The sequence below is a fragment of the Oncorhynchus keta genome, chromosome 25, assembly GCF_023373465.1.
Source record: "Oncorhynchus keta strain PuntledgeMale-10-30-2019 chromosome 25, Oket_V2, whole genome shotgun sequence".
NCBI classification, from domain to species: Eukaryota; Metazoa; Chordata; class Actinopteri; order Salmoniformes; family Salmonidae; genus Oncorhynchus; species Oncorhynchus keta.
In genome coordinates, this window is record NC_068445.1 from 29,190,647 (window position 1) to 29,218,466 (window position 27,820).

Sequence of the window (27,820 nt, forward strand, 5' to 3'; positions counted from 1 at the left end):
AATTATGTGGATATATTGAAGCAACATCTCAAGACATCAGTCAGGAAGTTAAAGCTTGGTCGCAAATGGGTCTTCCAAATGGACAATGACTCCAAGCATACCTTCCAAAGTTGTGGCAAAATGGTGAAATGACAACAAAGTCAAGGTATTGGAGTGGCCATCACAAAGCCCTGACCCCAATTAGTATTTGGTCGCATTGCCTTTACATTTTTCAACTTGGGTCAAACGTTTCAGGTATCCTTCCACAAACTTCCCACAATAAGTTGGGAGAATTTTGGCCCATTCCTCCTGACAGAGCTGGTGTAACTGAGTCAGGTCTGTAGGCCTCCTGGCTCGCACACGCTTTTTCAGTTCTGCCCACAACATTTCTATGGGATTGAGTGTATGTAAACTTCTGACCCACTAGGAATGTGATGAAAAAAAATAAAAGCTGAATTAAATAATTCTCTCTACTATTTATTCTGACATTTCACATTCTAAAAATAAGGTGGTGATCCTAACTGACCTAACAGGGAATTTTTACTACGATTAAATGTCAGGGATTGTGAAACTGAGTTTAAATGTATTTGGCTAAGGTGTATGTAAACTTCCAACTTCAACTGTATGTGTTTTAATACACACTTGAACATTTGTGAAAAAACTAAATATATGAGCACCAAATTAATAACCAAAATTTATTTGAAATGTAAGTACTGTGGAAGTCATGTGCATGATTTACCGTTCAGCATGATTCCCTCTCTTGTCTCACATGTCTTGGTGTAGTGTCACGACTAGTCAAGGTGGGTGGAATCAGGCGCAGAGAGCAAATAATGAATATAGGTTTATTCTCCGGTGAACAACAAACACGGACAACCCAAAATACAAACAGGGTGAAAAATATCCAAAACAGGAAATAACAGACAAACGGAGAAATAAAACACAAAAACACCGACAGCCGAAACGAAATGACAAAAACAAACAATCCCGCACAAAACAAGGGCGGGACAACCTACATTATATACAGATACTAATTAACTAACACACAGGTGAAAACAATAGACAAAACCAACAGATAACCGAAAAAGGGATCGGTAGTGGCTAATAGGACGGTGACGACGACCGCCGAGCACAGCCTGAACGGGCAGGAGAGCCAACCTCGGCGGAAGTCGTGACATGTAGTTTATTTTACGGCTGCTTATATCATGGATGGGTGCCTACTCCAAACACCTAAAATGACCCTTTTATGTTGTTGGTTACTGATGGGGCTCCATAAAACAAGAGAATACAGCTATACCATTAAACACAAAGAATGTTTTTTACTGGAGTTCGAGGAATGGTTTTGATGTCTTTGAAGGCCCTTACGTGGATTAAGAACAGAGAACAAACTGCCTTACTTTTAAAAACCTGCAGGCTCAGCCATGGTAAAGAAAAGAGAAAACACTCTTCGTTTACAACGACCCATTTGCTGCCAAAAAAAGTCTAAATAACACTTGACAGTTTCCTCCAGTTAATGTAAGGGCGTGGAGATGCATCCTGACAACAACAGATAGTAATTACCATAAGGGTACAGATGTGGCGAGGAGGGCAGATTGTCTCCCAAATGTGCAGCCTGGGCACCTTTCTAAACGGAACAATTCCATACCATGAAAAATACATTCTTCCCCAGCCGTTTATTTATTTCACAGCGGACGTATCTGTAAGACTCATCTAACCCATGTCACGTCTTAGCGTGACGATAACATTGACATTTTAGTCATTTAGCAGACGCCCTTATCCAGAGCGACTTACAATAGAGCGCATGCATTTCCATACTTTTATTTTCTTGTTTTTATATTGACAGTGTAGTGCGTATGTGTAAAGACGTTATGTTATTGTTCCAGTGTGGAGTGGAATGATCTCGCCCATTTTAAAACCTTGTGCACCACGGGAAACATGCCAAATCTGCACAATCTTCTGCAAACAAATAATTTCATTTTGACAATTGATTAGACAGTGTTGCTTTATTCCCTCAGCATTTCACTGTCAACATGAGTTGTTAATGATGTATATCTCAATTGATTTTGTATAATATACACAACATGCTAGGCAACCAACAGCCTGTGAAACCACACTGGATGTTAGTGGAAGAGACAAGAATCTGTATACTTTGAAAAACAAGGTCTCATGAAAATAAATCAAAACAGCACGCATGATAGATCAATTCTTTCTATAAATATGGAGATGTAAAAATGGCTCCACCAAGAACAACTCCAATCTGTTTGACAGCCAAGACAGTCCTGCATGCCATGATGAAGACTGACTTTGAACTCCCACAAGTTATTCTGTCTGGCATAGGATCTCCTGTTTCTGTCTTTACAGCATCACATAACGTGCATCACATCATATTAAAGTTGACTGAACGTTAAGGCTTCACACTTATTTGAAGATAGACTGCTAGGCCACTCTTAAGAGCAGTGTCAATGCTAAAAGTCTCTTCATACATCGCTGCCAGCGATAACTGAGGTCCTCCTCATGTAGTGGAACTAATTATACGGAAACTGCAAATCCCTGACAATTAGGTCAGCATTAGCATTAAAACTAAAGCTCAGTATGTTAACCCATTGCGTACATGGTGCATACAGTATGTGTGAGGGCTCAGTTTTGTGTCAGCGTGTCAGTTCTTTAAGATGAGATAATGACTTTACCATCCCGTGGGGAAATGTTGTTTATGGCCCTGTGAATACTTTAACAAAACGGCAAACACACAAGCCTCAGGTCGCCACGGAGCAGAGCCCTTTGGAAGGTCTAGATTGTACTATGTTCTACATACACAGTACCTATCAGAAGTATTCACCCCACTTGGATTTCTTCACATTTTATTGTGTTACAAAGTGGGATGAAAATGTATTTAATTCTCATTTGTCAACACTACACAAAACACTCTGTAATGTCAAAGTGAAAGATGTTTTTTTACAAGATTAATGACAAATAAAGTGCTAATATACAGTACCTTCATTAGATAAGAATTCACCAATACATGTTAGAGTCAATACATGTTAGAAACACCTATAGCAGCAATTACAGCTGCATGTCTTATTAGGTAAGTCTCTAAGAGTTTTGCACACCTGGACTGTGCAATGTTTGCCCTTTATTGTTTTTCAAAATTCTGTCAAGGTGTTGGGGATCATGGCAAGACAGCAATTTCCAAGTATTGCCATAGATTTTAAAGCACATTTAATGCAACTCACCGGAACGTTCACTGTCTTCTTGGTAAGCAACCAATGTAGATTTGGCCTTGTGTTATACGTTATTGTCCTGCTGAAATGTCAATTCCTCTCCCAACCATTGAACTATGTAGCCATTTTAAAATCACCAATGGGCTCGTGGTGACATCCCTGAGCAGTTTCATTCCTGTCCTGCAGCTCAGTTCAGAAGATTGACTGTACCTTTGATGTGTTTGGGTGGTTTAATACATCACCCACAACATAATTCTTAACTTGAACATGCTAAAGAGATATTCAATGTCTGATTTGTTATTGTTGCCCATCTACCAATCACTGCCATTTTTTGAGGCTTTCGAAAAGCTCCCTGGTCTTTGTAGTTGAATCTTTGCTTGAAATGCAATAATTGAATGAAGGACCTTATATATATATATATGCTGTATGTATGGGGGACAGAGGAAGGGGTAGTCATTCAAAAATCATGCCAACCCCTATTATTTTACACAGTGAGGGAGTCCATGTAAATTATGTGATTTGTTAAGTCAAATGTTCCTCTCCCTGTGCGGGCGGCGCTCGGCGGTCGTCGTCGCCGGTCTACTAGCTGCCACCGATCCTTTTTCCTTTTCTTTTGATTATGTCTGTTTTGTGTTTCACCTGGTTTCATTTTGGTTAATTAGGGGGGGTATTTATCTCGACATTTCCTTTGGGGTTTTGTGCGGGATTATTTTTCGTTAAACTGTCAGTGAGTTTGGGTTTCGTTTTCATTAGTTCATGTTTAGCGGGTGGTTTTTCCCTGGAGTGTGTCTGAGTGGGGTTTCGTGGCTACTGCTGTAGTCCTGAATTAATTTAGTCTTGCCTAAGCAAAGGGGGTGAATATTTATGCAAAGACTATACTTTATTTATAATTTGTTTTGTACATTTTTTTTTATTTTCTTTTCAATTTGACATTATGGATTATTTTGTGTAGATCAATGACAAAATAAATCACAATTAAATCTATTTCAATCCCACTTTGTAACGCAACAATATGAAAGAAATCCAAGATGGGTGATATCCACTGTATGCTTAAATCTTAGAACTGAAAAAATCTCAAGCTGTACAAGCATAGCCAAGAATTCTCATCATGTGCAAATAGTTTGGAGGTTTGAAAATCATTATAGACATTACACGCAGGAAGCTGATATTCCAAAAATTAAACTGTATAGTACTGTGCCATGTATGTGGTTGTCACGCCCTGACCTTAGAGATCCTTTTATGTCTCTATTTTGGTTTGGTCAGGGCGTGAGTTGGGGTGGGCATTCTATGTTGTGTGGTTCTCAATCAGAGGCAGCTGTCTATCGTTATCTCTGATTGAGAACCATACTTAGGTAGCCTTTTCCCACCTGTGTGGTGTGGGTAGTTGTTTTCTGTTTTGTGTCTTTCTGCACCAGACAGAACTATTTCGGTCTTCTTCATTCTCTTCGTTGTTTTTTTTTGTTAATCAGTGTTCAGTTCAGATAATAAAGGATGAACACGTACCACGCTGCACCTTGGTCCTCCACTCCTTCCAACAGCCGTTACAGTGCTTTCCCATTTTATTACTGTGTTGTATGAGTATAAGCTGTGGGTATCATTGAAATACAAGCCACACTTGATACTTCATTCCAGCTTTAACTGCTTGAGAGCAAGCAGTACTGGGAGTAATATCTCCACAAAAATGGTTTAGGTCACACAATCTGAAATGGAAAGAGCATTCCAGACAACATGTCATTGTTTTCTATATTTATGTAAAATGTGTATGTACATAACGGGCAGCAATGCACTGCAGCCATAAAACAATCTGTAATTTAATGTGATAGTGCTAAGATGTACCATCAATACTGAACAAAACAATTAAAAATACAGATTTGTCAAGCAACTATATGCACTTTCATAGTTGTCACAAACTTAATAAACATCAATCTGGAGGGACAGCAATTGAAGACTGCATTAACAAAAAACAATAAGAAAACTTTTGGTCAAATATTATCTGACATCATATACAAATACAAGGGATTTATTGAATTATTCTATACTAGAGTGGCCACTCAAGAGAATTGAAACACCGAACAATGCATGCATTATAACATACAGAGTTTAGCACACAGTACAATTCATATACTGTACCATTAGGCTAAAGGTATTTTCACTCAGGTGATGCAGTTGATGTACTGGAATTGATTGGATTGACATTTCTACATATTTGTTAAAGTCAAAGAAAATGTCAAAGAAATGAGGCAACTGAAAAGAGGACGACATTCTTAATATCAACTGTAGTGCAGTCATTATTTTGATGAGACAATCAGGTGAAGGCACGCTATCATAATATGGTCAATAAGTTATTCAATGACCCTATCCATGCCTCCTCTATGATGTGGCTTTTAAAGCTAAAATACACGTTATTATTGATTCTGTCTAATCTATTCAATGTGATCTAATTGATGATTCTATGATCTACTTATCCATGTTCATAGCAAGTGAAGCAAGTCCATCCACTTCAGCAGAACTCACTGAATTGTTGTATTTTTACTGCACATTCAGGGAGTGTGTAACACAAGTATCTACATACACGAAGTGTAAATGGTTTCAATAGAGGAGGAAGAGGGTGCAGTGTCATTAACTTTTTCAGATAACTGGAAACCACTATAGCAGGAGGTATCAATGATCACAATGCTCCACTGCAAAATGGATGGTGGAAAAATGTAAAGCAGGACTGTAAATATAGAAAGATATACAGTTTATATAGATATATGAACAAAAACCAAATGTGGATTGTTGGTTGTGCAAGTTCTTGTGTATCATGATGATGAGATGCTTCTAAAAAAAGTTGGGTCTGATTATTTAAAGACATTCTCGAAAGCTGGACACTTGTGGGTCTTGAGTTTCTTGATGGCCTTTTTGAACTCTTTGCTGGACTTGTCCCACTTGTGGATGCCCGTCAGGAGGAACTGCGTGTCCACCTTGCGCCCCATGATCAGGTAAGTGTTGCCCAAGTTATCCAACTGCTGGCAAGGGCAGTCGGCTCCATTCTTCAGGTACAGAACCAGCTTTTTTAGGTCATTCTTCTTTAGGTTTCCCAGTTTCAATGGCTTCTTCCTCTTCTGCAGAATTACCTTGCGGTCCATGCCTTCCCGTCTCACCTCCTTGATCTTGGTCCTGATAGCTAAGATCAAAAGAGACATCAAAAGAAAGAAGGTGGTTGTTAAAAACAATAATATATGGTCACAGACATCAGTTCAACGTCTATTTTTTATTTACATTTGGTTGAGTTGTCAAGTAACGTGAATTCAACAAAAAATATCACCATGACATTGGATTTAGGTTAAAAGTTGCGTGAAAGACAAAATTCCCTTACGTTGATGAGTTTTTACAAATCCAATCAATTTTTCACGTCGATTCAACATTATCACATAGATGTTTTTGTTATTGAAATGACAATGCTGATTCAACCAATTCTTGCCTAGTGGGATGTGCCTTTAGAAAGTATTCATACCCCTTGACTTATTTCACATTTTTTTGTGTTAAAGCCTAAATTCAACATTGATTAAGTATATTTTCTCACCCATCTAAACACAATAACCCATCATGACAAAATTAAAACGTGTTTTTAGACATTTTAGCAAATGTATTGAAAATTAAATACAGAAATATATAATTTACATAAGTATTCACACCCTTGAGTCAACACTTTGTAGAAGCTTTGATTACTGCTTTGAGTCGTCTGTATCAGCTTTGCACATCTGGATTTGGTGATTTTCTCCCATTCTTCCTTGCAGATTTTCTCAAGCTCTGTTAAGTTAGATGGGGAGCGGCGGTCAACAGCAGTCTTCAAGTCTTTCCACAGATTTTCAAGTCTGAGCTATGGGGCCACTCAAGGACTTTCACATTCTTGATCTGAAGCCATTTCAGTGTTGCATTGGCTCTATGCTCGGGGTCATTGTCCTGTTGGAGGTCATTTACACTATGAAGCAGGTTATCGTCAAGACTTTGCTTGTATTTTGCTCCATTCATTGTTCCCTCTATCCTTACCAGTTTCCCAGTTCCTGCCGCTGCCACCACCATTGGGATGGTGTTAAAAGGGTGATGAGCTGTGCCTGGTTTTCTCCAGACATAGCGAAGAGTTACATTTTTGTCTCTGGCAACATAATATTTTGCCTTACAATCTCAGAGTCATGTGCCTTTTTCTCAGGAGTTGCTTCCATCTGGCCACTCTACCATAAAGCCCAGATTGGTGAAGTGCTGTAGAGATATATTATATATTAATATTATTATTAGGTCATTTTTGCCTGTTAAATATCTGGTGAGCTAGAATATTATGATTCACATTTAGCTAGCTGATAGTTATGAAGTAAAACGGTTGCTTTGTGTATATCTTGTTTCATTTCTACTGCCATTGTTGTTCTGGCTGGAAGATGGTTCAGTGAAGTCCATAGTAAGTCAATAGGGCTAACCGGCTAGCTATCTAGCCACAAAGAATTGGTGGATACCCACAAAATAAATTACATCTACCTTGGATAACATTGGTTTTAGGTCATCTTTGCCTGTTTAACTAGCTAGATTATTATAATTCACATATCTAGCTGATAATTATGAAGTAAAAAGTTTGCTTTGTGTATATGTTGGAAGAAGGTTCAGTGAATGGGGAGATGAAGCGTGAGGTAATACAATAGGGGGAACATGAGATTGTAGAGTACGGTAGTATGCATATTGAGAAACACCCATTAATGAACTTTGTCATCATGGGGTATTGTGTGTACTGTAAATGGGTGAGAAAAACATATAAATGTCATCCATTTTGAAATCAGGCTTTAACACTACAAAATGTGGAATAAGTCAAGGGGTATGAATACTTTATGAAGGCACTGTGTGTTGTGGTAAATATGTAGCTCGTGGGTAAGTTCAGCATGTTGTATCATGTCTATGGTTAGCCTGAGGAAGAGGAGTGTGCGGAGTATACAAGTATCGTAACGAATTTGGGCAATATTCTGGATGGGATTATGATCCGAGTATTTTTTTATTATCCTTGATCGGGGAAAAAATGTCTAGTTTGCCTGTCTGTAAAGAGAAGGGTGGGCTGTACACTGTACGCTGCTCTGATTGGACAGAGTGATGCTGTATTTCTCCATCCACTCGCTTCATAATTTGACACAATCACTTTTTCCTGCATGTTTTCGGTCTGATCATTTAGATCGCTGCTGCCTGCTACTATATGAATCACATGGAAGGACAGTTGTTATTAAGCGATCAATGTGCATAATATCTAACTAGTGGGGCAAGGGCAGGGAAAACAGATGAAATGCTGATGTGCAATCTAACTTAGTGCCAGGAAATTTGGCTGTAGGTCTGCAAGTTGAGGACACAGACATGCATAAATACACACACTGCTCCGTGGGGAAGGGTGTGTGTGTGAAAAATCTGTTGATTTTTTGCAGTGAGAACATGCAGGGTAGTATTCTGCCAAAATCTATTTAGTCATATTAAAACACTTCCGTTTTTTTTTCTGATCACCAGTATCAACCGATCCGACTGTCAATTTACAGATACGATTAAGAATACGAGTATGGCCATGTCGGCACACCCCTACTGAGGACTATGGTTAGCTTGAAGACTGTGGTTAGCCACTTTTCCTTTTAGCTGTGTTAATATTTAATGTCAGAACAGAATGACAGTCATATAAACAATGTGTATGCATTGTACCAGAGCCTGGGGCTCTGAGGAAAGATGGCAGGCAGAAGGGTTAGGTTGCAGAGCAGAGGGTATCAGTGGTTAGATAGCTAGGCCCCAGATGCCCAGGACCATTAAGGAAAGATAAGAGGGATTACACAGTGACTGCATCTGCATCTCAAATGGAACCCTATTGCCTATATATGGCACTACTTTTAATGTAAGCCTTATAGGTCCTGGTCAAAAGTAGTGCACTATAAAGGAAATAGGGTGACATTGCCAGAGGTATGGCTATTCTATATCAACCTCACCCTGCAAGGTCTTGGGGGTAGTTATGATAGGAAAAGTATTTATGTGTTTCATGACTAAGAGACAGCATCCAGACGTATTAATCTCTATGGGAAACTGATCAGTTTACATTTGCTGTCCTTTTCCATGGACAGGAATGTTCAAATTACTGCCTGTCTGCTCTGTGCCCCTCCAGCTGTAACAGGACTTGTTTTCTTCCCCCTTGAGTACCTCCTCTCTCTGTCTCATAGGCTTTTAGGGAAGTGGCCCTGTACCTCAGTGAGCTAGACTTCAAATATATTGAGTGAGATTAATGATCTATTTGTGAAATGCACCACCTAGAGTTGGAAAATTCTTATAACTTCCCCCAAATTCCTAGTGTTTTCCACAAATCCTGGTTGAACGATTCCGAATTTCCTGCTTATCTCTTCTGGTTCCGTGAATCTTCCAACCAGGCTTTCTGGAAGACCTGGACATGTTGGGAAAGTTACCATTTTGCAACCATACCTTTAAGTTCAATGGATGGGAGGGATGACAACTTCGCAAAAATGATGCGCACACATCTTGGAGGCTGAAGGCTGTGTGTTGTTAGGATTCTGAACGGTTTTCTTCTGGATCAAACGTGTCAAATAAATGGACATTTGGATATATACAGTGGGGAGAACAAGTATTTGATACACTGCCGATTCTGCAGGTTTTCCTACTTACAAAGCATGTAGAGGTCTGTAATTTTTATCATAGGTACACTTCAACTGTGAGAGACGGAATCTAAAACAAAAATCCAGAAAATCACATTGTATGATTTTTAAGTAATTAATTTGCACAAAGTTAGAGAATAACGCCTCACCAAAGGGAAGCATCAGGGAGTGCTTTTTTGTTTGGAGGTGATGTCGGGTCCGTCTATCAGTACCGGAGCTACCACGGAGGCCTCAGTGGGCTCGACAGGCTCCCATGCCTCAGCGGGCTCGACAGGCTCCCGTGCCTCAGCGGGCTCGACAGGCTCCCGTGCCTCAGTGGGCTCGACAGGCTCCCATGCCTCAGCGGGCTCGACAGGCTCCCGTGCCTCAGCGGGCTCGACAGGCTCCCGTGCCTCAGCGGGCTCGACAGGCTCCCGTGCCTCAGCGGGCTCGACAGGCTCCCGTGCCTCAGCGGGCTCGACAGGCTCCCGTGCCTCAGCGGGCTCGACAGGCTCCCGTGCCTCTGCTGGGTGAGCTGGTTCCCGTTCCTCGGTCGAAGCAACCGGGGAGTTTTCAGCTCTCACGCCTCAGCCGGTTTGTCAGGTTTCTGTGCCTCAGTGGAGTCGACCGGTCCACTCCTGATCCCCGGGATCATCCCTTTGGTTGGCGTCCTGCGGCTGGAGCCGCGTGCCGGAAAGGGGGTACTGTCACGTATGCTCTCTCTCTCTCTGAAGCTCTAGGTCGCCATGCTCCAGCACCTCCGCCGGATCGACAGGTTCCCGCGCCTCAGCAGAGGTGACCCGTCCACTCCTGATCTCCATCATCCCCATTGTCATTTTGGTCTGCGTCCTGTGGTTGGAGCCACGGGTCAGGGAGGGGGTACTGTCACGTGTGCTCCCTCTTTGGCCTCTAGGTCACCAGGCTGCTGATTATTGCGCACACATGTCACCATCGTCACATGCCTCATGACACTCACCTGGACTCCATCACCTCCTTGATTACCTGCCCTATTTATGTCGCTCCCTTTGGTTCCTTCCCCAGGCGTTATGGTTTCTGTTTCAGTTTCATGTCTGTGCGTTGTTCGTGTTTCTTGTTTTGTATTATGTTTCGTTCTTTTATTAAATTATTCACTCCCTGAACTTGCTTCCCGACGTTACACCCCCTATCTTCCCATTCTTACACCCTCTATCTTCCATTGCCAGAAAAAAGAGAGTCCCAGTGGTTTTCCAGCTATTAACAGTGCCTATGGTAGGGATTAGGACCTTCATCAACCATCTCTGGTCCCTGAAAAGTGTGTTAAATAGTGTTAAATGAAACCAAAATGGGCAGCTTTCATAATTAGCGAGTCATAAAATCATTTCTATGCCATCCCTGAAACCACTATCTGGATAAATCCATCTCAAACTGGATTCAGCTGAACTTTCTTTGCATCTTGGTTGTTTGTGTGCATAATCTCCCTTCCAGCCAAAGTGTATATAGTACAGTGACTGACCAGCTAGGCTATGGCACTTAATGTTTTAACTGTTAAGGGCAAAAGGCTCAGCCATTGATCAGTTGTGCCTTCAGGGCAGTTAAACTTGAAGTTAATCTAACACATTCTGGGCATGTGTTTTGGAAAACTATTCTCCCCAAACTATCATCTGACACGAGTTATAATCATTTCACAATTTTCCTTTCAATGTTACCAGGGCGAAAATAGGAAATAATGCAAAAACAGCAAGCTTCAACTGTCATTCTATATTCAACATCATCTCCATCTGTCAGAGGTCACAGGTTTGGACAAATTCAGAGCAATCAAACTCTCTCCATCAATCAGGCAATGCTGTACATTTTGTGGACATCTAGGCTGCAACCTTTGTCTCCGAAACTCAACCTGATTTCCTCTCCCGGTTTAAAAAGCAAGACAGGCTTTCAGCCAGCTCAGATGGTGTCATAAACCCAGCAGGAAAACAACCATGGAATAACACAGCTCTGGCACATTCACAACCATGGAACCTGTCTGCCCCCATGACCCAATGAATGCATCCCAAATGGCAACCTATTCCCTCCATAATAGAAGCCCGGTCAAAAGTAGTGCACTATGTTCCCTGGTCAAAAGTAGTGTACTATATAGGGAACAGGGTGCCATTTGGGAAGCAACCTATGTAATCAGTTTATAGCAGGGCCAGGGCTGCTGCACTTTTATTTAACGCGTTAAAATGGGGAGGGATGGATGGTGCAATTGCCTATACCACCAGAGAGAAAGTATCTGTCTGAAGTAGAGCAGGGTGGGTTTGAATTGAAGTATTCTGACACTGTAACAAAGAACTGCAGTTAACTATGGAGATAAATCACAGTGGGGAAAAAGTGTTGAGTTGGATGTACCATAAAACTATCAGCAGGTCAGAGAGCACCAATTACTCTGTTAAGAAACAGATTCATGAAATCAAAACTGGTTGGTGTTCAGAGATACATGTAGATGAGAGGGGTTAAGTGGGGTTGAATGGTGGGACTAAAAATGACAAGATAACTAATGTAAAATATACTGTTTCCGTAAAATGTATATACAGTGCATTTTCTTAAGTTACAGCGTTATTCTAAAATTGATGAAAAAAAGTATTATCAATCTACACACAATACCCCATAATGACAATGTAAAAACTTTTTTTTTTATAAATGTTTGCAAATGTATTAAAAACAATTGAAACTGAAATAACTAATTTAGATGAGTATTCAGAACCTTTGCTATGAGACTCTAAATTGAGCTCAGGTGCATGCTGTTTCCATTGATCATCATTGAGATGTTTTTACAACTTGATTGGAGTCCACCTGTGGTCAATTCAATTGATTGGACATGATTTGGAAAGGCACACATCTGTCTATATAAGGTCCCACAGTTGACAGTGCATGTCAGAGCAAAAACCAAGCCAAGAGGTTGAAGGAATTGTCCCTAGAGTGCCGAGACAGGGTTGTGTCGAGACACTGATCTGGGGAAGGGAACCAAGAAATGTCTGCAGTATTGAAGGTCCCCAAGAACACAGTGGCCTCCATCATTCTTAAATTGAAAAAGTTTGTAACCACCGAGACTCTTTCTAGAGTTGGCAGCTCGGCCAAACTGATCAATCAAGGGAGACGGGCCTTGGTCATGGAGGTGACAAAGACACCTCCATGAGGGTCACTCTGAGGGTCACGAGGGTCACTCACTTCCTGAAGGACAACCATCTCTGCAGCTCTCCACGGTAGAGTGGCCAGACGGAAGCCACTCCTCAGTAAAAAGGCACGACAGCCTGCTAAAGGACTCTCAGACCATGAGAAGCATTATTCTCTGGTCCGATGAAACCAAGATTGAACTCTATGGCCTGAATGCCAAGCGTCACCAAGCATCACGAAACCTGGCACCATCCCTACGGTGAAGCATGGTGGTGGCAACATCATGCCATGGGAATGTTTTTCAGTGTCAGGGACTGGGAGACGAGTCACGATCAAGGGAAAGATGAACGGAGCAAAGTACAGAGAGATCCTTGATGAAAACCTGCTCCAGAGAGCTCAGGACCTCAGACTGGGGGCAAAGGTTCACCTTCCAACAGGACAACAACCCTTAGCACACAGCCAAGACAATGCAAGAGTGCCTTCGGGACAAGTCTCTGAATGTCCTTGAGTGGCCCAGCCAGAACCCAGACTTGAACCCGATCAAATATCTCTGGAGAGACCTGAAAATAGCTGTGCAGCGACGCTCCCCATCCAACCTGACAGAGCTTGAGAGGATCTGCAGAGAAGAATGGGAGAAACTCCCCAAATACAGGTGTGGCAAGCTTGTTTTGCGTCATTCCCAAGAAGACTCGAGGTTGTAATCGCTGCCAAAGGTGCTTTAATAAAGTACTAAGTGAAGGGTCTGAGTACTCATGTAAAATGTGCTTTTTCAGTTTTTCGCTTTGTCATTATGGGGTATTGTGTGTACATTGATGAGGGGGAAAACACTTTAATCCATTTCAGAATAAGGCTGTAACCTAGCAAAATGTGGAAAAAGTCAAGGGGTCTGAATGCTTTCCGAATGCACTGTAGGTTCATGACTTTTGTGAAACAGCACAGTGGAAAAATATATGTCAAATAGAAATCAAAACTGGATGTTATTCAGAGATAGATCGGAGGGGTTGAAGGTAGCTGAAGGATACAATAAAAATAAACAAATTAGTCATGATCTCTGAGGGACCAGGGACTGGGAGGGGTTTAAACTAGCTAGATTGTTATATTCCTCATGGTTGATCATGGTCACCAACACGTAACATTTGGTTAACTGAACTGTTGATTTTTTTATTTGTCTTTGCATCTTCAATCTTCAATTGGAGCTGAAAATGCAGTTCAGTTACTCAGACAAACTGCGGTCCCTACTCAAGTCACTGCTAAATGGCATATATTATAGTACATATAGCATGGTCACACAGACCTTCAAGAAACATCCCCTTCTACTTACATTTTTTAAATTTAATTGATCTTTTCCTCCATGACTTTTTCAAACACATGTATTCTTCCTCTGCCAGATTGTCTTGTATCCAACCACAAAGCATAAAACAACTCTTGCCTCATCTCAAAATACTCCAACTTCATCAAGATAAATTCTCCTGAGAATGTCAAAACTGATTGTGAGATTGGAAGGAGGCAATTATTCATGACTTCAAACAATGGCACACAATATTAATAAGCCTCTCGTTCACACTTAACTTTCATGTTAAATGAGAACAGACCTTTCGCAGTGAGATGTTTCCAGGAACTGAGTGTTTCAGTGAGCAAAAATGCTCATTCTGTGCCAGCAGAGGCATTTTTTTGACATGATTAGTCCATGCAGATTAATAAAACTGACCTCGATGGAAGTCTCAGATTCCTCCAGCTTGCTGCCCTGACTGAGGTAACCTATCAACTACACAGTCTGAAGTTAGTCAAAATGTACCTATACCAGGCCTAAGGTTATGCTGTGGTCTCTACAGTACATGTAAATATATGGGTATATACATGTACCCTTTATGTGAATAGTAGTGATAAAAAGTGATACATTCAGCATCCCTTGCTTGCCAGGCAGGCAGGATATTTCATAGTGAAAGCCTAGAGTAGTGCACTTAACTTATCAATCGGTGTCTATTATAAGCTATCCCTCCCTCTTATCCATTTTGGTCTGACCAAAAGTGGCTTGATGAAAGCGTAATAATAGATTGGCTCACAAGTCACGACTGACATGACCAGATGCTTTGTTGAGGTCAAAACAGATCAAATCATGTCCTAATTGGTTTCACATTTGACTCATATCTCCCTCCTCTGACAAAAATGTATGACAGATCTTTCACACCATATAATAGTTGTTTTCGAGTCAAGCCCAACCTTGCATCAGTTTTAGGGCAAAATAAGAAGGGCTCAAGCCAGTTCGAAGGAACATCGTGTCAGACAAATTATAATGAAAATCATCTAAATCTGCACAATGTTAATGCTTTAAAAAAAACATGACCTAATGTTTGTCCCTCCAGAAGTTAAATCAAGCTAAAACTGTAGGTTACTGCTTACATTATTGATTAACCTGTGGCAGCCATCTTATTTATTTTTTACCTTTTACCTTTATTTAACCAGGTAAGTCAGTTAAGAACAAATTCTTATTTTCAATGATGGCCTAGGAACAGTAGGTTAACTGCCTGTTCAGGGACAGAACGACAGATTTGTACCTTGTCAGCTCGGGGGTTTGAACTTGCAGCCTTCCGATTACTAGTCCAACACTCTAACCACTAGGCTACCCTGCTTTCTCATTTCTTTAGTCAATTAGAAGATCTCTAGGGAGCATAAACATTGCTTGTTTACATGTTGCCCAACCGGTAGAGCAAAGCAAAGTAAACTAACCACCATATAGCCCATGGCATTGCCACACTGCAAGAAGATCAGCTCCTCAGCTCCTGACAGTGACCCAAATGTCACCCTATTACCTACATAGTGCACTACATTTTAACAGAGCCTTTTGGGTCCTGGTCAAAAGTAGTGCACTTTATAGGGCATAGTGAGCCATTTGGGACATACGCCCTGTTTTTTCTCATGGGAGTTGGGACTCTCCCTTTGTGGGCCACTCCTGCTGTGATTACATCTCATGGATGCAATAACAGTCTCATTTAACCGCCATTGTCAGCGGCCATGCTCAGTCTGCCTGGATAAACTCAGGCATCAAGCGTTAAAAAGATTATGACAAGAAATCAAAACAAAATCTATCTTAATCATAGATGAAACAGACCAATAATGTGCCACTCACTCTTGGCAAACCAGGGAGGGTTTCTGAGGACAGAAAAGTGAGGCCCATCATTACAGTGTAACAATGGGACACTTCATTTAATAGACCTAACTTTGTATTAGCTGTTCCTGAGAACCACTCTGAAAGAAAACTTGTTTTTAATGCACAAAGTCTGTCTTCCCAACGTCTGCTGCTTGGAATTGATTTGGAAACCACCAAAAATGTGAGAGGCCAGCTACAAGCAATAAAAAATAAGGCACAGCATCCTGTAAACTTGTGCACATTCTCACTGCACACAATCAGTGTCTCAAGGTGGGTTGAATTTACAGTGTCCCTGCATGCGAGAACCTATCAATGCATTTTAATTGCATTCAAAAACAAAACATTCCAACAGCTGTTGCTTCTCTGCATTGACACCCTGTGGATAGAATGGCATAAAGACATGTCCATACATGTGACATCAGTCCCATGTGACATCAGACAGTCTGTGATATGGACCAATAGGAATTAAACTTTAAAGGACACCTCCAGAATACCAGACAGCAAAACAAACATACCGATTTACAGCTTTAAATACCTGCCAAATAAAGACTTTAGGGCCACAATTCGATAGTTACAGAATATTAGCCTTTAAATGTTTTTATTTATTTTTATTTAACCTTTATTTAACTAGGCAAGTCATAACTGTGGTAATACATATGTAAAGCTATGAGAATTAAGCATCAGTTGTATGAGCAAGAAAACAAGTTTAACTGTACTTTCTCAAGAAAAGCCTGCCTTATCTCAGCTCACTGGTCACCATAACAGTACCCACCGGTAGCATGTCCTCTAGCAGGTATATATCACTGGTCACCCCCAAAGCCAATTCCTCCTTTGGCTGCCTTTCCTTCCAGTTCTCTGCTGCCAATGACTGGAACGAATGGCAAAAATCACTGATGCTGGTTACTCATATCTCCCTCACTAACTTTAAGCATCACCTGTCAGAGCAGCTTACAGATCATTGCACCTGTACATAGCCCAACTACCTCATCCCCATATTGTTATTTATTTTTTTGCTCCTTTGCACCCCAGTATCTCTACTTGCACATTCATCTTCTGCACATCTATCACTCCCGTGTTTAATTGCTAAATTGTAATTATTTCGCCACTATGGCCTATTTATTTCCTTACCTCCCTAATCTTACCTCATTTGCACACACTGTATATAGACTTTTCTATTGTGTTATTGACTGTACGTTTGTTTATTCCACGGATAATACTGTGTTGTTTGTGTCACACTGCTTTGCTTGATCTTGGCCAGGTCGCAGTTGTAAATGAGAACTTTGTTCTCAACTGGCCTACCTGGTTAAATAACGGTGAAATAAATAAAATACTCAGACAGAACAACTGCCCTGAGCACCGTCTGAGAGTAGGCTCTGTGAAATGTTGGTCAAAGCCACATAATTTCTCCGATAATGAAAGTTTTTTAAAAACAATAATGTCCCATCCATCCAACAAGCATGAAATTTAGCAAATCTTCTTGAAAATGAAACTATTCTTTGCTGAAAATATGTTTGGACCTTTGAAATGTAAAGCATGTTTATGCTCATTCATCACTATGCTAGTAAAGCAAGTTTATGCTCATTCATCACTATTCTGGTAAAGCAAGTTTATGCTCATTCATCACTATGCTAGTAAAGCGTGTTTATGCTCATTCATCACTATGCTAGTAAAGCGTGTTTATGCTCATTCATCACTATGCTAGTAAAGCGTGTTTATGCTCATTCATCACTATGCTAGTAAAGCAAGTTTATGCTCATTCATCACTATGCTAGTAAAGCATGTTTATGCTCGTTCATCGCTAGGCTAGTAAAGCATGTTTATGCTCGTTCATCGCTAGGCTAGTAAAGCATTTTTATGCTATAGAGTAGTAGAAGAAGGTGGGTTTGTATTTTCTTCACCTTGTAAATCTACAGTCAGCTGGAACTAAATCCATGAGCCTCTATGAGACTTAATGTCAAACTGATCCCTTTTTCTGTTTTTCTTACAGTTAATCTACATTAACTGGCTTTTCTTTTCAGAACCCTTCTGTTTCCAATAGACTGGTTGACCCCACTAAAGACCTCGCTTTTAAGATCATACCAAGAGATGCCTGTGCAGTGCTATGGGCCATCATCTATAGCTGAGATAAAGCAAGAGATAAAGCAAAAGGCAAGAGTCGGGAATGCATGTAAGTAAGAAAACCTAGTGCCGAGAGTGTCACTTTAACTTCTCTAAGCTTGATATGTAAATATCTTACTATGTACTTTGTCGACATAAGTTGGGTGGGAGGAAGGGATCATTAGGTCTGTCTGAGGCATATATTCCAGAGCTTTAAGGATAAACATACTGCTGTAGCCTACTGTATGTGGTTCCAGGTGTATAGGCTACTATCCTGTGGTGTTGGCAAACATGATCTACAGGTATGGTAGCCCATAGGAAAACATGTCATGACAAAACGTGTGTGTGCATGTGTATCATCGGTATGTAAATGGTAGTGTTAGGGTTAGGAGAAGCTTACCAAACTCGCTGGCACACATGTGCTCTAGAATGATGTCTGTTTTCATTTCATTGTCACATGGGGGACATATGGGGGAATAACCTGTGAAAAGGAGGGAGGAGATACAGTCTATTTAGAGGGTAAGACATGTAGCACTGACACAGTAATCTACCAGTTAACATAGCTCTGAAAGAAATGGAACAAGACTGAAAGGGTCAGCAGGAAATCCAGTATCCTCAAAACAGGATTTCTAGAATACCTATCAATTCAAACAGCTGTCAGGCAATACAACTGAATCCCTAACAGACCCAAGCATTGTTCACACCTCTATTTACTTCAACATCAGCTCATTTCCCATGGTAGTAACACCGTTTTAGCACCTATGTCCCTGCCTGTGCTTCACATCAGTCTTGCAGACAAAATCTTATGTAAACACCTACAGTACAGTTCAAAAGTTTGGGGTCACTTAGAAATGTTCTTGTTTTAAAAGAAAACCACATTTTTTTGTCCATTAAAATAACATCAAAATGATCAGAAATACAGTGTAGACATTGTTAATGTTGTAAATGACTATTGCACCTGGAAACGGCTGATTTGTAATGTAACGGCTGATCTGCATAGGCAAACAGAGGCCCATTATCAGCAACCATCACTCCTGTGTTCCAATGGCACGTTGTGTTAGCTAATCCAAGTTTATTATTTTAAAAGGCTAATTGATCATTAGAAAACCCTTTTGCAATTATGTTAGCACAGCTGAAAACTGTTGTCCTGATTAAAGAAGAAATAAAACTGGCCTAAAATAACGTACTTTACTCAGAAAAATAAACAGCCAATAAATCCACGCAGGGATAACAAACCCCAACACAAAACCAGGAACAATCACGCACAAAACTTAATGGGAACCAGAGGGTTAAATAGGGAAATAATAATAACTTAATGGTAACCAGGTGTGTACAAGACATAACAAATGGAAAAAGAAACGTGGATCGGTGGCAGCTAGAAAGTTGGTGACGACGACTGCCGAACGCCGCGCGGACAAGGAGAAGCAACAACTTCGGCGGAAGTCGTGACACGAATGCACACACGCACGCACACTAGGGCCGGCACAGTTACTATATAAGCGTGTATCTTACGGTAATGGATGAAGACCGCCGTCATGAAAATAAAATAACCGTCATCAATAGTCTTTCTTTTTTGGAAAAACAGAAGACTGAAGACTGGTATTGTGGTTTGCAATAATTTACATGATAATTTAGAATGTTCATTCAAATTATGCTAACTGATCTGGCTCATGCAATGGAATGTATGTTTGTAATGTCAGTTGAGTTGAATCAACAAATCACAGCACATACTGTATTCATGGGTACACTTACTGTTTTTACTTCCTGCTTTGCTCCTACGGGCACACTTGCAATGGCCGCCAGTCCAATCATTATGCCACAATTGACTTGAATGGGGACACCCCTTTATATTAATTATATTTCTATGGCAACACATGCAGAGGAGAGGAGAAAATGTGATCATTTGGGTGGCCAATTATCATCATCCAAAATTCCATGACTGTCACAGCCCTAACGTACACACAGCCACGCACACACACAGATACACATACAGTTGAAGTCGGAAGTTTACATACACTTAGGTTAGAGTCATTAAAATGTATTTTTCAACCACTCCACAAATTTCTTGTTAACAAACTATAGTTTTGGCAAGTCGGTTAGGACATCTACTTTGTGCGTGACACAAGTAAAAAAAATAAAAGAAAAATGTTTACAGACAGATTATTTCACTTATAATTCACTATATCACAATTCCAGCGGGACAGAAGTTAACATTCACTAAATTGACTGTGCCTTTAAACAGCTTGGAAAATTCCACAAAATTATGTCATGGTTTTAGAAGCTTCTGATTGACTCAAATGATGTCAATTAGCTTATTGGAGATGTACCTGTGGATGTATTTCAAGGCGTACCTTCAAACTCAGTGCCTCTGCATGACATCATGGGAAAATCAAAAGAAATCAGCCAAGACCACAGAAAAAAAATTGTAGACCTCACAAGTCTCTTTAATCCTTGGGAACAATTTCCAAACGCCTGAAGGTACCATGTTCATCTGTACAAACAATAGTACGCAAGTATAAACACCATGGGACCACACAGCCGTCATACCACTCAGGAAGGAGACTCGTTCTGTCCAAACATACTTCCAAAGTTGTGGCAAAATCGTTTAAGGACAACAAAGTCAAAGTATTGGAGTGGCCATCACAAAGCCCTGACCTCAATCCTATAGAAAATGTGTGGGCAGAACTGAAAAAGTGTTTGCGAGCAAGGAGGCCTACAAACCTGACTCAGTTACAGCAGCTCTGTCAGGAGGAGTGGGACAAAATTCACCCAACTTATTGTGGGAAGCTTGTGGAAGGCTACCTGAAACATTTGACCCAAGTTAAACAATTTAAATGCAATGCTACCAAATACAAATTGAGTGTATGTAAACTCCTGACCCACTGGGAATGTGATGAAAGAAATTAAAGCTGAAATAAATCACTCTCTACTATTATTCTGACATTTCACACTCTTAAAATAAAATGGTGATCCTAACTGATCTAAGACATGGAATTTTTACTAGGATTAAATGTCGGGAATTGTGAAAAACTGAGTTTAAATGTATTTGGCTAAGGTGTATGTGAACTTCCGACTTCAACTGTACATACACATTCCCTGTTACTTGAGACTTTTAAGGAAGATTCGGCCTTATTAATCACTGTCAGAACAGATTGTGAAGAAAAAGTATGTGAATCCTTTGGAATTACCCGGATTTCTCTATAAATTGGTCATCAAATTTTATCTCATCTCAATCTCAGTCACGGTAATAGACAAACATAGTGTGCTTAAACTAATAACACACAAATTATTGTATTTTTCTTGTCTATATTGAATACATCATTTAAACATTCAACAGTGTAGGTTGGAAAAAGTATGTGAACCCCTAATCTAATGACTTTTCCAACAGCTAATTGGAGTCAGGAGCCAGCTAACCTGGAGTCCAATCAATGAGACGAGATTGGAGATGTTGGTTAGAGCTGCCTTTCCCTATAAAACAAAATCACAAAATTTGAGTTTGCTGTTCACTTGAAGCATTGCCTGATGTGAACCATGACACGAACAAAATAAATCTCAGAAGACCTAAGATTAAGCGTCGTTGACCTGCATAAAACTGGAAAGGGTTACAAAAGTATCTCTAAAAGCCTTGATGTTCATCAGTCCACGGTAAGATAAATGTTTTATAAATGGAGAAAGCTCAGCACTGTTGCTATTCTCCCTAGGAGTGGCCGTCCTGCAATGATCTGCGAGAGCACAGTGCAGAATGCTCAATGAGGCTAAGAAAAACCCTAGAGTGTCTGCTAAAGACTTACAGATATTTATTGAACATCCTAACATCTCTGTTGACGAGTCAACGATACGTAAAACACTAAACAAGAATGGTGTTCATGGGAGGACACAATGGAAGAAGCCAAAAAAACATTGCTGCACAACTGGAGTTTGCAAAGGTGCACCTAGATGTTCCACAGCGCTACTGTCAAAATATTCTGTGGACAGATGAAACTACAGTTGAGTTGTTTGGAAGGAACAAAAAGGACAGCACACCACCATCAAAACCTCATCCCCACTGTAAAGTATGGTGGAGGGAGCATCATGGTTTGGGGCTGCTTTGCTTCCTCAGGGCCTGGACAGCTTGCCAACCTCTGACGGTAAAAGGAATTCCCAAGTTTATCAAGACATTTTTCAGGAGAATGTAAGGCTATCTGTCCGCCACTTTAAGCTTATCAGAAGTTGGGTGATGCAACAGGACAACGACCCAAAACACAGAAGTAAATCAACAACAGAATGGCTTCAACAGAAGAAAATATGCCTTCTCGAGTGGCCTAGTCCTGACCTCAACCCAATTGAGATGCTGTGACGTGACCTCAAGAGAGCAGTTCACACTAGACATTCTAAGAATATTGCTGAACTGAAACAGTTTTGTAAAGAGGAATGGTCCAAAATTCCTCCTGACCATTGTGAATGCATGATCTGCAACTACAGAAAACGTTTGGTTGAGGTTATTGCTGCCAAAGTAGGGTCAAGCAGTTATTATATCCAAGGGTTCACATACTTTTTCAACCCTGCACTGTGAATGTTTACATGGTATGTTCAATAAAGACATGAAAACATATCATTGTTTGTGTGTTATTAGTTTAAGTAGACTGTGTTTGTCTATTGTTGTGACCTAGGTGAAGATCAGATCGAATGTTATGACCAGTTTATGCAGAAATCCAAGTATTTCCAAAGGGTTCACATAGTCCTTCTTGCCACTGTATGCACTGACTGTGCAGATGGAGAATTTGACTGAATGAAGCTGGAAAATCTTCCACTCAGGGTTCGATATTTATTTTCAGTTACAGGAGCCAAGTTACCCATGAAATGTTTAGAATATTTTGACATTATGATTTAAAACAATGAACGATTGTGACTATATAGTGTGACAACTATGGATAGTGTCTTTGTCAAGTGATGTTCATGAATTTTCTGATAATAACTGTTCTGTTCTTTCTCAAACAACATTTGGAAGGCTGCAAGGTTTAACATCTAAACTCTAAACAAATGAACAGATGGTGAAATATAAATCAATACATATTAACACGCACGTATTCTGTTTTGTTGTGATTGCTAGTTGTCCATGATGTGTGTTTGACAAAACCTTGTGAAAGTTGCACCCAGGTGGAAAGAGCTTGTGAGAACAGGCACTGTTTACAGAGTCAGAGAGTCACTATTTTCTATTTCATCTTGTTTCTACTCTAAATCAATGACTGCTTGCTTCATACATGTTCAGCAGCAGTGGAGAGGCTCTTTAGATAAAATACATGACCCACTGGGCAAAACCTGGTTGAATCAATGTTGTTTCCACATAATTTCAAGACAAAAAAACTCAATGATGATGTTGAATAAACGTGGAAAAAAAGCATGCGTTCCAAATGGCACCTTGTTCCATATGTAGTGCACTTCTTTTGACGAGAGTCTTTGTGACACACATTGTGGAGCTCTGTGTGGTCCCAAAGCTCCAACAGGAGACCTTTCTCAGGCTGCTGGGCTACTGCCCAAACAGCACACACACCACCATGTTGGCTCCACAAACACCACCATGTTGCCCCCCCCTCAACCCAACACGTCCCAGTAACAGAGGGACTACCTCAGATATACAGTAAGTGCTGTGTAACAGCAGCACCATGGTGTGAGAAAGACCTCTTCATCGGGTGCTGGACTGTTAAGTCACCAGTCACCATATCAATGTAATCCTGCTGTAAGACGAGTCATTCATGTTCAGAATGGAGGAAATGTTTGAACACTGAGCTAACACTGTTTTGCCACATGCATATGTTATACAATGTAGATCAAAACGTAAGGAGGTTGATGATGGAAAGTCCCTTTTAATTTATGAGCAAATCTGGATGAGGTGGTTGTACTTCCCCTTCTCTGGGACACCTCTAGTTAAAGAGCAGAGCAGAATTTCCAACTCATCCAGATTCCTGCCAGGGACACTGGTATGGCAATAAAATACTACAACCCATGGCAGGAACAAGAATTGTAGACACAATTTGTTCTTTCATTGTGAAAGGCCTTCTGTAAGCATTGATTTCTGTTGTAATTTCGTGATTTTTGTTTTGTTTGTTTACAAAACATATCTAAACCATTGTTACTACCAAGCTCAATTTTGTCATTTTTACCACTGAAGTTGCATCCCAAATGGCACTCATTTCCCTTTATAGTGCACTACTTTTGACCAGAGCCCTAGACAGAAAGGCAGCATGGGTCTGAGGTCTTTTGGAGTTCACTGTAGCCTTGAAACACTGTTTATTACATTAGCGAAATTGACATAGCCTGTTTTTCATTTTTTTTTATCTCTCATCGTTGTCCCTCTGGTATTCACTCTTAGAAATACCACTGTATCTGCTCTTCAAATTAAGCTATAGGGTAATTCCACATTAAAGACGTGATGCCGAGACTCAGATTCTTCACGTTAAAATGTATGTCAAACAAAAACCAATGATTGCAAAGTTAAACAAACCATACAACTATTTGCACAAGGACTACTTTTAATAATTTCTACTGACTATTTGACAAAAACACATTTACTTGGTAACAGAAGGACAGCACAAACAGCACAAACTGTCGTTCTGTTACCAAGCTTTGCATCTGCACTGCTCTTCACCAGAAGCAGGCGGGCAGAGCAAACTGAGCGAGGCGGTGGAAAGGACGGGACAGGCAGAGCAGTGACTGTATGGATAGTCCATATCTCCAATCATCTTTCTTTATAGTGATGTTGTGTTTCCATAAGTGAATGAATTGGTCTAATTTACAGTGGCTTGCGAAAGTAAGTAACCCTTGGCATTTTCCTATTTTGTTGCCTTACAACCTGGACTTAAAATTGATTTTTGAGGGGGTTGTATAGTTTAATTCACACAACATGCCTAACACTTTGAAGATGCACAATATGTTTTGTTGTGAAACAAACAAGAAATAAGACAAAAAACTAGAAAACTTGAGCGTGCATAACTATTCACCCCCCAAAGTGAATACTTTGTAGAGCCACCTTTTGCAGCAATTACAGCTGCAAGTCTCTTGGGGTATGTCTCTAAAAGCTTGGCACATCTAGCCACTGGGATTTTTGCCCATTCTTCAAGGCAAAACTGCTCCAGCTCCTTCAAGTTGGATGGGTTACGCTGGTGTAGAGCAATCTTTAAGTCATACCACAGATTCTCAATCAGATTCTCAATTCTCGATTGAGGTCTGGACTTTAACTTGGCCATTCCAAGAAATTTAAATGTTTCCCCTTAAACCACTCGAGTGTTGCTTTAGCAGTATGTTTAGAGTCATTGTCCTGCTGGAAGGTGAACCTCCGTTCCAGTCTCAAATCTCTGGAAGACTGAAACAGGTTTCCCTCAAGAATTTCCCCGTATTTAGTGCCATCTATCATTCCTTCAATTCTGACCAGTTTCCCAGTCCCTGTTGATGAAAAACATCCCCACAGCATGATGCCGCCACCACCATGCTTCACTGTGGGCATGGTGTTCTCAGGGTGATGAGGTGTTGGGTTTACGCCAGACATAGCGTTTTCCTTGTTAGCCAAAAAGCAAAATTTGTGTCTCATCTGACCAGAGTACCTTCTTCCATATGTTTGGGGAGTCTCCCACATGCATTTTGGTGAACACCAAATGCGTTTGCTTATTTTTCTTCTTTAAGTACAGGTTGTAATACAACAAAATAGGAAAAACGCTAAGGGGGATGAATACTTTTGCAAGGCACTGTAGCATGTACAGTATGGTAAAGACAACCAATCGCCTGCCTGCCCAACTAGGTCATTATAATTCAAAACAATGCATTCTAAAATAAATGACACACTCACCTTTGGTGAGTTTAGGCCATAAATGTGTTTTTGTAAAATGTTCTGTTGAAATTGTTAAAAGTAGTCCCTAGGATTGTTTAACTTTGCAATCATTGGTTTTTGTTTAACATACATTATAAAGTAAAAAATTGGAGTCTCAGCATCACTCACTCCGTTACCGTGGAATTGCCCTTTGCACCTTTCTTGTGAGTTCTAAAGGAAGAGGTCAGTAATTGAGAGGTGGTTATTAATAGATGTATTAGTTATTTGGCTGGACTCCCAGTATTCAACAAACACCTTGAAATTCATTGCTACCATCTGTTAAGGAGTTTTACAATATAACTTGTTTGTCAATAGCGAGCAACTTAACATTTGCTCGAAAGAGAGGTTATCTCTTGGTAAAGACAGAAGCGTATATTGCTCTGAACTAACAAAGTAAATGCTTTACTATCTCACTCTTATATTCTTTGAGATAATCTAATCGAGAAATAATCTCTCACAGTCATGGGAAAAATGATCCCAAAAGGTTGGGAATGGTCATTTGTATGAGGTTTGAGATCAACAAACAGATTTTAACCCCTGAAACAACATTCTGCTGCCTGTAGAACTGCATGGGTGTTGATTCTCACACTTTGTCAAAGCAGTGACTGAGTGTTCTCAGTCAAGTACTGCAGCTATATGGTGTTCACATTAGTTTGTTCCCCAATCCAGATATTTGATAATGATTATTACAGATTATCATGTTTTATTCACAAAATTAATTCAAAAATGTTTATACAATTGAAAATAAATCATAATAAAACTGCTTCCCAAGTGAAGAATGTAATGTCAGTTGAACAATACAGTTGAACAAACTCCTAGCCAACTCCTCAGTTAGATCTGGTACCAGGCTGAGAGATCTTGTAAATCACATAGGGATTTTATATGTAATTATATATATATATATAGACATGATGACAGGCATGATGTCTGCTGGTAGGTAGGTAGGTAGGTAGGTAGGTAGGTAGGTAGGTAAGTAGGTATAGCCTTACCTGTGGGCTTGGTAGCTTCAGTGGCGTTGGGTGCAGTCATGGCAATGCACACGTCATCCTGGGGAAACTTGTCACAGGTGAGCATCTCAGGCCAGGGGAAGCCGAAGGACTCCATGATAGGGGTGCAGCCATCTCGTACAGCCTCACACAGCCAGCGGCAGGGGTATATGGGACGCTCCAGGCACACTGGGGCAAACAGGGAGCAGAGGAACACCTGGGTACCCGGATGGCAGCTCTTATGCACCAGGGGCACCCAGCTGCCCGCCTGCTGCTTCACCTCAGCCATAGTCTCATGCTCCAGTAGGTTAGGCAGCAGCATCTGGTTGTAGCCCACATTGTGACACAGCCTCAGGTCCTCTGGGATATCCACACATTGAGGAGGCTTGCCATAGCTGCGGCCACCATTGTACAAGTCCGATTTCCAGCTCAGGTATTCATACTCAGAGGCTCTGCTCGTAGACACCACTGCCATGGTCAAAGCCAGGGGGATGATTCTCCAACGGCACAAAGGTTCAATGGACCTCATTGTTCACAACAGAGGAGAGTCTACAGGATAAAAGTAAAATGCAACTTACTGGAGCTTTCAGTATAGAACAGAACAGACCTGCTTCAAGAGAAAAAAATAAATGTAGAAACGCTCCAAGAGTCCAGTGGATAAATGTTCTCTGAATAGAAAGTTTCAGGTTTCAGTATAACTCCACTCCTGCCTCCTCTTGTTGCACCCCCGCTGTTCTGTTCCCTTCTGCAGGGACTGACTCACACAACTGCCTGTAAAGATAACTGCCTGGAGT

At 40.6% G+C, this 27,820-nt stretch overlaps 1 protein-coding gene across 1 annotated transcript; it reads right to left on the minus strand.

Moving 5' to 3' along the window:
- Window positions 1–807: 807 nt before the first annotated feature.
- Window positions 808–27,820, minus strand: LOC118358502 (secreted frizzled-related protein 1-like). The gene is made up of 3 exons (XM_035736401.2): window positions 27,030–27,820; window positions 18,601–18,681; window positions 808–6,360 (listed from the first exon to the last, which is right to left on the minus strand). Exons 1-3 carry the CDS (start codon window positions 27,553–27,555, stop codon window positions 6,035–6,037), a joined length of 933 nt encoding a protein of 310 aa, XP_035592294.1. The 5' UTR covers window positions 27,556–27,820; the 3' UTR covers window positions 808–6,034.